Source organism: Corvus moneduloides, chromosome 2 (assembly GCF_009650955.1).
Source record: "Corvus moneduloides isolate bCorMon1 chromosome 2, bCorMon1.pri, whole genome shotgun sequence".
NCBI classification, from domain to species: Eukaryota; Metazoa; Chordata; class Aves; order Passeriformes; family Corvidae; genus Corvus; species Corvus moneduloides.
In genome coordinates, this window is record NC_045477.1 from 99524325 (window position 1) to 99536937 (window position 12613).

The 12613-nt window shown below is 36.7% G+C and overlaps 1 protein-coding gene across 5 annotated transcripts in view; it reads right to left on the reverse strand.

Moving 5' to 3' along the window:
- Positions 1–65: 65 nt before the first annotated feature.
- MYO16 (myosin XVI) overlaps positions 66–12613 on the reverse strand; it is a 377180-nt gene continuing 364632 nt past the window's right edge. For all 5 annotated transcript variants that reach the window (XM_032100576.1, XM_032100572.1, XM_032100573.1 and 2 more), the window contains exon 35: positions 66–4743. In XM_032100576.1, the coding sequence (XP_031956467.1) occupies positions 4510–4743 (234 nt within the window). In that variant the 3' untranslated portion in view covers positions 66–4509. The remainder of the gene's footprint in view (positions 4744–12613) is intronic.

Consider the following 12613-nt stretch of genomic DNA (forward strand, 5'->3'; position numbering starts at 1 on the left):
AGAAAAGCATTTCTTTCTATTTTGTTAAGATATTGTCAAATAGTTATGCTCAGGTGGTGTTCTCTTTTTAAAAATTTTATATTTAAAACACAAAGCCATGAAATGTTTAATACCATTCTGGAAAACTGATTTGTACAGAGTTTAGTTACATTTATTATTTAACAAGCGAATGGCAAAACTTACTTTAAGTTCCTCAGAGCATTTCAGATATTAGCAGGCTTTATAGAGATAAGAATAACAGGATTACTAGGGATGCCAATACTATACAGCAGAATTAAAAGCTACAGTTAATATGGCTATTACTATCACTTTAGAACTATGCTACAATCTATTATGCTTTCTTAGCAAGTTAATGAAATTCTTTGTCCCACACACAAAGGATCTGCAGTATAATAAAGTTATTAAAGAAAGTAATTAAACCTTTTAGAATAAAAAAGGATCACTGACAAAAAAAAAGGTAAATGCATTTCACTTACTCAACAATCATACTATTGTTTTGTAAACAATACAAATTTTTAAAAGGCTTATCACTTCATGCTGTACACAGATCTTTTGAAAAATATCGGTGCATGTATTTCTCTGAACGTCTAAATCAGTTTTTAAAAACAAAGTTTTGCTTAAAATTTGCAATAGGAATGTAACTACAGCAACTAAAAACCACCAAGTGCTATTTCAGGAGTAACAAGTAAGGTATACAAGCTTTATAAAATTTCTCATGCCAATAGATGTTGTTTTTCTTTTATTGTGGCTTAGTATGGTTTCAGAATTCTCTTGGCTTTAAGACCAGTAACTTTTTAAAGTGTAATACGTATCTGATTCCTCTTACCTTATGCTGAAGGTGATTTGTTAGGCGTTTCGGTTTTTCCACATATTAAAAATTAAGCAATAAGGCACAATGTGGAGGAGTGATTATCTGATGATAATCCCAGCATCCTGAAATTGCTTTATTGCAAATATAAATATATTTTAGATTGTTCACTGGATATTAGGGGCATTAGCACACCCACAGAGTTTAATCTTCCCCTTTAGAATATTAAATTCATAAGGCTTTTTTTTTGTCTAAGCTATTTTTTAATGTGAAAGACAGGACTTCATATACTCAAGAAATACTGTAATTGGCTGGTGCTTACTCCACTGGGAGATGAATTTACAAGCACTGTACAGTTCTGCTGAAACTACTTCTCAACACTTCAAAATGTCAATAGTATATTTTCCCAGCCCTGTAAACACATTTTGATACACAATATAAACTTTAATGGTAGTTTTAAGACACCTCTGGGGGTATGGTTACTTAAGCAATAAGACACAGTAGGGTGTGAATTATGGTATAATAATTCCCTACCAACTGCATTGTTAGGCACGAGGCCAAAGGCCAAGGGACCAATGAACACATTAGGTGTGAATTATGACATCATAAGTCACACTGTAGAGTGTCTTACTGACATTAGAGAAATATTTAAAACATGTTTTAAAGCAAATACTTTAGTCCTAGAGTACTATATTTTAATGGAATATCCTGAAAAATCTTTCCAAGTAAAAAGTTAGCCTTTATGTAACCTGGAATTAGAAATGAAATTGAAACAAAGCAAAACAAAACAAAAAAGGTCTTCTAAGTTTGTCATATTGCAGTGTGGTGACAAGCTTTAAAGAACAGCCCCAGAAAATATATGTCTTACCCAAGTTTGTAAAAAATAGCACAAAGGCCTTCTGCACAGGGGATTATAATCTGCTTTTCTCATTGTAGAATCAGATTGCTTGAATCAGAGGTGTACTGGCTTCTCCCATGTAACTGTGTTGATGAAACTGCTAGAAAACCTACATACCTTTTTTCCACACTTGTTCATACTATTGTAATAGGGCACAATATGGACTCTGAACAAGTAGCAGAAAAGTTCCTTAAGACCCCATTTGAACTCCTGCAGCTGAGTCTGCTCACAGTTCTAACACAACTTTTAGTAAGGACTGCAAGTAGGATAATGTATATTTATACTGTTTTCCATTTTAAACTCTGTTTGACATATGCATTTTCTCCCCTCTGGGTACTCCCTCATTCCAAGAGCAGCAATGACAACAGTGTCATCTGGAGATACACAAGCTCACCTTACAAATAGCTCAGTGACTGGGAGCAAGCTCACTGCAGCAGCAGGGGTTTTGGCTTGATCTAAACTGGTTTCTCAGTCAGTTTTTACAGCTTGTCTTAAACTTCCAGGCTGCTGTGGATTGATTGCTACCAGTGGCTGAGCCAGCTAGTGAGCATTAGGGTTGGCAATATGATAAAGCTTGTGGGAGGGCTGTTTGCCAGGCCCATTTGGGGAGCGATAAGCCTCAGGGCATGTCTGCGTGTCTCAGTGCACTGAGGTGCTCAGCATTGCTAGGCTGGCTGGGTAGATGCTGTTGTGGCTATGGATAGGGATGCTGTGCCATGTAGGGATAACAACCTGCATCCTGGAAGCAATATAGCTGCAAGGTCAGGTTAATTAGCTCTGCTGCATCCAGTTCTGGAGCCATTTAATTTCTCACTCACAGAGGGATCTCTGTGTGTCCCTGGTTATCTGAGCAAAAAACCAGAAACCTCAGTTCTTCCAGGCACAGCCTCATTCTGACAGAATAAGAGTTGTTTTCTGCATAACCTCACTCATAGGGGTTACCTGCCCCCCCGGATAAAGTCATTATCTGTGGCCATTTACATCAGTCAGAGGTAAAATCTGGAGCCTAGAGTTCCTCATTCTCCATGAAACAGAAATGACAAATCTTACATAGAGGACTTCTGTGAAGGTAGCAGTGGTAACAAAGTAAAATTTTGAGCTAACTTGGTGTCTCCCCTTCCTTGTCCACTCAAAATGTCTGTTTTAATCTCCAGCAAGGGAAGGTGCTTAATTCTGCCTACTGCTTGATGATACTCACGGGAACAATTTGAGTTTTGCTGCTTTCCTGTATAAACAAACAAACAAGCATGTGATTGCTTATTGCTATTCAGCCTGATTAAAACTTCTGTCAAACATGATGGAAAAACCTACACCTCTATGGATTTTTTACTTTTCCAACAACTTCCAACAAAGGGTGAGTTCACCAATTTAGACCTAGCTTACATTTGAAAATACTTGTTTTATATCCACTTGAAAAACTGGAAACACTTTTTCCTGGATCTCAATAGGAATGGGACAAACAACCAAGAAAAGGGTTCCACACTGCCTCTACATACTCCAAGAACTTAAAATAAGTAGCCCCAGAAAAAAACCTTTAAATATATATAAATTACACCTTTTAGTGGCAAAGCAGTATTTCAAAGACTGCTGAGCAATAACTAACAAGTTCTCAGCAGCATGTTTTTCATAAATTAACATTACTGCTCAGAACTCATGTACACTAACTAGAATGCTGCAATTTCTGAAACCATTTTATTACATGAAATTTGAGGTATAAATGCATCACTGTGCTACCATAATAAGGACATAATACTTTGATATACCCATCTCTGCAAAGCCTTCGGGCTTGTAACAGTAAATCACAGACCTATTTTCATACCTCATTACCATTATGTATCTTTCCACTGACACCTGACCTTATGCATAATCAGGTATGAATCTCAAACCACACTTACAGTCTAAATGAGTGCCTCATTATTTTACATAACCCAGAATGAAATAAGATTTGAGATGTAACTGCAAAATTCGCAGTTCACACATTCAGAAATGCAGGTTCATCAAAAAGAAGTAATGGTCTCTAATTTGGGACTGTGAACAGCACCAAATCACTACTGCTCATAGGAGCTTTGCAAGAATTTCAGGATTGGATTTTAGAAAGGATAATAATTGCCAGTTCTGAAAAAAATAACACATTGTTGAAACTGTTTGGTATGTTGTTAAAGATGAACTATGAAAGAAAAATGCAAGTACTGAATTTATTACCTGTATTTTGAAGAAAGAACAACAGCACCAATTGCATGAAGTTATAAAACACCAGAAATAAACATGTAAATAATCTCCATGGAACACGGACATCTACAAAGAAATATATATATATATGTATACATGTAATATAATAAACCCATTCATTAGGGAACAAGAAACATATTTTTGTACTGTATAAAACAGCTGTACAGTGTGCACGCAGACTTTCCTGATGTCTCTAAAATGTCTGTCAGTCACTTCTCCCCATCATCATTTGCTTAACATAGTTTCTTCATTGTCCATGGGAGAACTCTAAGTGACTGTTTTGTACTTTTAAACTAAGTACTTACAGTGCAGTTTGTCTCCATATATATATACACATGCATACATATATATACTCACCAGTGCACACATATATGTATACATGTATATATATGAAAAGAACACACACGTACACACACACGTGACAGATCAAAACAGCTCCTCCATCCTGTGCTATCGAATTAGTGCTTATAAAAAATCCCTGCACGTTTTGTGAAGGGAAGAAAAACTTGCTGATTGTGCAGATTGAAGTGATTAGATGGTTCCATTCCTAACAGTCTGCAAACACACATCTGAATCATATGGTGGTGTCCCATATGCCTGAAGAGAGTCTGTTGCAGGAGGTATCTTCTACCTTTTTCAGCAGTGTTGGCTTCTTACAAGGGGGTGGAGGTGGGGCTGTGATTCTTTGCTCAGTGTTGTGCAATATTTGCTGCCAGTCTTCTCTCTCTTCACACAGCTTTCTCCTCCAATCTAGAAGCTCTTGTAGAGCCACACTCTCATTCTCAGAAAGTCTAAGCTGATGAATAACCTGTGAGAAGAAAACAATGATAGCAATAACAATAATAATAATAATATGTGGATAAAGAAAACAGATCAAATAAGCCTGTTAATAATTTGAAGCAACCTTGTCCTCCAAAAGGGTTTTAAACTCTTTACACTGAAAACAAAGAACATTAGTGATTTAGAATTGCCCAATTGCAATCTTATGTCTGAAAGTCACAGAGCCTGAAGTCACAATGTCTGAAGTTGTATGAAGCAACTGTCAAAAATGAAACAAACGGAAAAAAACTCCCCTGTGTCGTCAAAGGGTACATGAACAGAATTCTCTGAAACACACAAAGCAGACTGCCTACAGCTGCTGCAGGAGTAGCAAGGTTTGTCCTATAAATATAAGTACCCAAATAGCCATAACCATAACCTTTGTTGCATATTAGAATCAGTAAAGCTACTTGTCAGACAGGTGTTATCCTTAGAACCAGGGGCCAGTTCTTGTCTTCCTCCAGAGTATACATTAACAACTTCAACTGTAGTTTCAGTCAGCCTGAATCTATTTATAAATTCATTCTGAAGTAGCCACAGTTCTGTACTAGATTCACAATCCACCTAGAAGAAACTGTTCCCTTCCTTTTAACTCTTCTATTCCAGTGACTATTTATTTTGTTCAAGTCAGTTTGAAGCCCTCATAGCAGCACAAGTCCATGAAGCGACGAAGTCCATCTCACGGTCCTTTAAGACTTACTTGACACCTATGCAGTACAGCAGCCCCTAGAGCAGGTACTGAGATCTATTGGCTTGGGAGCTTTCTGTAACTAGAAAATATGAAACAAGCCCATCATAACATCTAATAGCCCACAGCCCGTACCTTGTTACCTTCTTTCTTAAGAGCCCCACAGGAGCACCTGTTAGAGGCACCTATGGTGTGACTAAAATGCCCACACTTCACCTCACACAATGGGCTCATGTAAAGGTTGCATTTCCCTACTTGTCATAATGAAAGATGACTGCATGTTAGTTACGATAAAGGAAATGATGTGCAGTGCCCTTAAATGCTCATGAGACACTCCACACAGGATTAATTCCAGTTGCAAGGAAAGCTGAGTGACATGAAGGGCGTTTTTGTCACTGATAGGCAATGGGGTTCCTGGGGTAGAAGACTTTGCTATTGCCTGTGGCTCCCGCTGTTCCTTCACAGAACAGCAAGTACCTGAGTACAGACGCTTACCAGGCTTTACACTGCTATTTCAAATGTGTCCTGTGCAAGTCGGACCTTTCACATGCACATGCTGTCAGAGAAGGAATAAGCCCTTACATGGATATGCCTGAATATCTACAGGGAATTTGCTTAATTTCTAGTTGGTTGATACTTCAAAGAGAAATGCCTTAGCCTATATTATGCCTTAATAACAGATATAATCAAGCACAGTTTAAAGTTCTGAATTTTTTTAAAAAACGAAGAAAAATGAAAATGTTTGAAAGACTTCATTAAGTGTATCTCAACTGCATATCACTATAAAATTAAAAACCTCTTTGCTTTTATATTTACACAAAATGCAACAGGGCATCTCAGCAACTCAAGTGAAAATTAAATGTTCCACAGATAGTGCTAGAAGAATATCAGAGACAAAACACACTTTTTCTTTTTTTCAGTGGTTTATAAAAGATTAGAAGACAAAAGTTTGACTTGGAAACAACTTATCAAGAAAGACAGGTCAGGTGGCTTTATCCTGTAGAACAGTTGAATAGTTTGTGAGTCACCATGGCTTACTCATGGCCAGTTTCTGTAGTTTTTTGTGCGTTTAAATTATGAGCATAATCCATTTTAGAAAACACATAGATTGGAATGCAGTCTTCCCAATTTGGACACCTTATTTGTACCTAAATTTAAGACAGTTCATGAACTGTGCTAGGCATGCTTCTCAGAGAGGTGCTGGAACACACAAGAACCAAGCTTTGTTAGATGGTCATCGCAAGAGTTTCATGTGAAAGAGTTTCAGAGATAAGTAATCAAAGACATGCCTGAACACTGCAGTATAAATACAGTTATTAAAAAATAGGTATTTTGAAACTGCGTAATTGGATGTGCTCTGGTGAGAAAAGTTTGGATAATATGACTAATGAAGTCTGGAAGAATTTTCAGATTGAGAGATGGACAGAGTATTTGGAAAGAGACAGTGCCACTGCTGTTCCAAGGAACATAAAGGCACATAGGGGCAGGGTAAGAAGTGAGCACATTTTGCCTGGGCAAGGAATTGACAAATGCATCCTGTTTATAGCTTGTAGGCACTGAAGAAGCTTTATTATACTGGCCCTGCTTATGCAAGCTGTAAATTAATATAGGGTCATCAGTTTCACTATAGAGCTCATTTTCCAGTGAATAGTGGACAAAAATTGGTTCAGTTCACAAATAAGCGTACATATTTTATTGTAATTTCTTAGGCAGGGATGGAAAAATATCTCAAACATTTATTCATTATGAAACTGATCTGGTAAATAAGCTGGAAAACAACCTGCATGAAGGACATGAGATGAAACTGCAGTCGAAATGAAATGGGGGAAAATGCACAAGAAGTGGCAGAGTTCTAAACGAACCAATTAATTTAATTAGATCTATTTGAATAACATGATATCTTTTCTCTTTTTCATTTGTGATTAGACTTGTGACAAGCTGAAGATTTATTATACATATTCATTATAGAAAAGGTTGGCTGAATAATTTTACACGAAGCACAATGTAAAACAGTAAGCTATGTTTCCTGATTATTATTCTATATCCTGAGAAGGTATTTTATGAAGGGTGAATGATGTGTGTGGGAATTAATTACTTTAAGACTACTGATCTTTTGAATGGACGCTAAACAAAGAACTTCAACCAACTGTATTGGCAACAACAACTGTAGACCAGGATTTTCCTACTCAAAGTCAATGGTCAATCAGACATGGTATACAGCATTTGGGCTAGACCCACAAAACATATAGTATTTGAATAACTGGCATTTAACAGCTCTGCCTTTGGGTGGAAACACCATCCCCGTGTTTAGTATCCAGAGCAAACAAGAAAAGCTGAAGTGTCAAAGTCACACACAAAAGAAGAGCTTGTGGAGTTACCACAGCTATTAACTGGCAACTGCAATGGATTGAAGGATTTAAACCAGATCTGTATTTTCCACTGCAACATATGGAAAGATGGACAAAATAAATTTGTAATGAGCAGCCCAGGGAGGAGCTTTCAGAATTAATTCTTTCCACTTCACAGCCCAAACACTCAGGCTGTAGCAGCAAGTGCTCTCCTCCCGGCATCAAGGATTTTGGTGGGTGACAGAACACAAATGACTCAGTTCCATCACAACATGCATGGAAGGACTTTCATCATTCTCTAGAAGTTAGAGCATATTGGGAAATTAGAAGATGTGGATTCAACTTCTCTGTATTGGTCCTAGCTGAGATGAAGATCATTTTCCTCTTTGCATTGGTAACTAGGAAGCAGCTGATAACTCTCCAGTGTTCTGGCTTCTGTTGAACAGAGCTGGCACAGCCTCAGTGCTGTCTCTCCAACATTCCCACCTGACCAGTAGGCTGCGGGTGGGCAAGATCTTGGGAGGGGACACAACTAGGCCAGCTGACCCAAACTGACCAAGGGGATATTCCATACCATATGCTGTCTGCACACCTATAAGAAAAAGGAGGGGGAAGGGGAGATATTCATTATTTAGACTTTACCTTCCAGAACAACCTTCACATATGCTGAAGCCCTGCTTCCCAGGAAGTAGCCAGACACTGCTTGCTAATCAGAAGTAGAGAATAAAATATTTTTGTTTTATTTTCCTTTTCCTTTGCTTCTTGCATGTGCACAACCTTCACTTTTGCTTTAGTAAACTGCCTATATCTTGACCTATGAATTTTTTTCCATCTTATTTTTTCCCCCTGTCCTGTAGCAGAGGGGAGTGATAGAGCAGCTTGGTGAGCACTTGGTGTCCAGCCAGGGTCAACCCACCACAGTTCTTTCAGGTTGAGGAAGAGACCAAGTTCCCACACGCTGAGAGAACACTTCAAGTACAAGGGGTGGACTCTGAGTGCAGAGCAGAAGGACTCTGACTCCTGTGCTTTGTGCTGTCTGATTAGCGTGCTAAAGTAAAACCTTCAGAGAGAGTCCCTTGTGGTTTTAGTGCACAAAAAAGCACAGGAGACAGAGCACTTTGGTTATATGCTGGCAGTCATGAAAATCTTGGAACACAATTTTGCCTATACACATTTGAGTATTGCATAGTCATTGGAGAATGAGGCTCTGAACTTCCTTCTGGATTTAGGCTTCTAAATTCTGCCTAAATTTCACTGTACAGCCTAAAACAGACATGCTGGATTTCAACTTTGTCTTAGAATCAAGATGAGTTGCTATAAGGTAAGTCAGTAATTTTTTTTTAATTACAGTCTATTTCATATGCAAGTTAAAAATTCAGCATCTTTTTAATTATAGAAACTAGAAGGTTTCATATTTTAAATAATTTGTGACAAAAAGTATGCCAGATAAAATGATTAACTAGCACATTTACAATTAACTTTGAGTTATTTAGAGATTTTGCTCTAGAATCTCAAGAAATTAATTCTTCTTTAAAAGATCAAATGCTATAACTTTACAGAGGATGTTTTGTAACATTCAGAAGCAAAGAATTTATATTCTCTGTTTGTGTGTCAAATGCAACGGAGTCTTAATCATCAGCCTATGACTAAAGGGCTTATTACATAGTCTGACAAACAGAGATTTATTATTGGTAGATTCTTTTCAGTATTTCACCTTAGTTTGCTCCCTCACTGACCAAATGTAGGGTTTACCTTTTAAAAAATATGTGTATACTGCTATACTAATTTTTTCATTCATGAATGCACTCTTTTTACTAGTATTCATCAGAAATGAAGTACTTAATTACATATGATAATTACGTATTATTTAAAACATACAAACAATTTTCTTTGCACAAAATGTAGCACTTCATGTTGTGTTACAGTTCTTAGTTGCTTCTTTAAATTTTAGTAAGATTCCTGCCTATAGACCTATAAGCACAAGAGAAAATCACAGCACAATTTAAGGACATGCAAAGCACATAAACCTGTGTTGCTGAGACATTTCCCTTTTGTAGCTAGTTCATATTTTTTGCTTGGAGAAATAATGCCAGCTGTTTTCTTCAACAGATTTATCAATGTTGGTGCTTTAAAGTAACTGTCAGTAAATGCTCACAGTTAATTATTGCATCATTGATTTTTCTCTTCCATTAGCGAAGTTGAGGTCCCATCATGGAGTCTTTGGGATGACTGAGTTCAGAAGAGCAATGATTTTACCTTTCTAAACTTTGATCAGGATCTAAAGTGAATTATGCAATAAATGTAAAATGTTTATGATAAATTATCATAATTATTTTAGAAATGAAACTGCCTTGACAAAATCCCTGTTTACAATTTCTTTCAGTTTGTAGGCTGCCTAAATATGAAAGCCAAATAAATTTCAGCCAATAGGTGATTCACATTTAATTTTATTACAGCCCTCAAAAGCAGTTCATAGACCCCAGTGGATCTTCTGTGGATCCCTAGTTTTAAAGACAGTAAAGATGAGGATGTTCTGACCTCTTATTTCAAAATTAAACACCATTTCATTCAGTAATTCAGAAAATAATTCTTACTGCAAGCAATTATTAGCAAGAGCAACATATTTTGATTCAACTTGTATGCAACTCCCACAAAAATGTTTCTAACTCATTTTAATGGCTTCATTTTTTAAATTTAATTTTTTTTTAATCTCATAAGCCCTTACACTGACTCTTTCCAAACATGCGTGTCACAACTTTATTTCCAAACTACTGAACAGGCACACTGCAACCTCTCAAAAAATCCTAACACTTCAGGTCCCAACAGGTATGTTTGGGGTTTTTATAACGTTAAAGAAAGAGCAGATAACAGGAAAGGATTGCTTTTCCACCAACTACTGAATCAAGGAAAATTAAAAATCTGTCACTCTACATGTTATTTACCAATATAATATTCACTTAAGTATATAAGGGGAAAGTGCACAGTAAGCCAAGGGTGTGTTAAGAAGCCCAGGTAAGTGTTCAACACAAATCAAATCAATACGTAAATTCGTGTTTGATTGGGAAACCTGCACCGGCCATGTAAGACCCCAGCAGGGAGCATGGAGCAGCTATGATAAATGAGCTTACATGCTTCAAAATTCCAATTAAAATCTTCAAACATGAATGTAACACTGGGATGCAAACTGATTCATGGGATTGTCATGTGAGTGCTGGGACAGGCATTTTTTTGAAGTAGCAGATCCACTGGATGTAATAACTTGATATGTGATATACAACAATAAAATTATTTTAGTTAATTGTTCTTTTAAACTGCTGATGATTTTTCTTTGTGTTGGAACAACTTACAATGTCCAAAAAAAAGCTCTGAATGGATGTCAAATGGGTTTATTGGAAAGGAGAAAAATGGCAAAGAAGACAGGTGCTCTGTCTGGTGCAAATCTGGAAGTGCTCTGGAGGAGGCATGCCAGCAAAAAATTAATGAGATCCATGACTGAAAATACATTGCATTTGCTTTTTTCTAAACAGGAAAATATCTGTCTCAGTTAAATTTTCGTATTACATCAAAAGAAGAAACTAAGTTTAGAACAGGTGTTGTTATATGATGACATACCAAAGGAAGTAATAACTTGGCTGAACTATAAATATTTGGGATAATCTTAAAAGTAACTTTGTATTTAAAATAAAATTTAAAAGGGACTTCATTTATGAACAAAAATGCATTGCCACTAGATTCAGTTAGAAATGTTTTCCCTTCTGACAAGCTAATTTACAACTCTTTGTTGGATTTTTTTTTTTCAAAGGACAGATTCAGTTCTCTTCCAAACATTAGTTGTGGAATGATGCTGGAATTGGGAAATTGTTGTGTCAGAGATCATGCAGACACAGGTATCTTTGATTGCCCAGTCCAGCCCTCTGCTATCTCATGGCACTTGGAAAGCTCTCAAACTTCATCCTAAAAAATTAATTCCACTGTTTGCCGGAGTTTCACTTTCTGATAGGATTTTCCAGAAGAATTAATGAAAGAAAAATGTGCTAAGGATTACTATCTACAGAATGAACTCTGACTCCAGAAGCCCTTCCTCACAGGCCACTGGAAACTGAGAGACCATACTTGCAAAAGGAACATCTCGTATCTCTGTCTTTACCCTGCATAGCAGAGCCTTCTTGTTTTTATCAGAAAGAGAATCTCAGCCTACACATACCTTTACTGTGCCTCAGGCCGGATATTTGACATTCTTCATCTAACTGCGATTCTATTTCTGGTGGAAGTTGTCTCATTTTCTGCCATACTGTTGTAGTTTCTTGTAGTCTTTTTGTTGTTGTTGTTTATTAGGTTTATCTTTGTTTTTTTGTTTGATTTGAGGGAGAGGGAGGTTGTTGTTTGGTTTGGGGTGATTTTTTTTTATTATTATTTTTTGAAGTGATACATTTTAGTCACAAAAGCTGGACCTGTCTTCCATACTTTTGCATCATTCAGTGAATGTATCAATATTATCAAAAATATACCAATAGTTATATCCCAATATTATCAATGAATTATGTTAGTCATCCTCCATACAGACTGGAAGTATCTCAGCAATCAAACAAAGATAATATATCTTTGCAAAATAAAATCAGCACACAAAACCTGAGTACAACTGTAATTTGCAACCTGGTAGAAAATATTAGCATAAGGTAGACAATGTTTGATAATATATAACAGGCACACTGATTACCTGAGCTGGGAATAGAGTTGGACAAATCTATACATTCAAAACAGGGCTGTACTTTGTTTATTTGGAACTTGTGGCTTTCAATTTTAATTTTTTTTTTTTTTTTTGC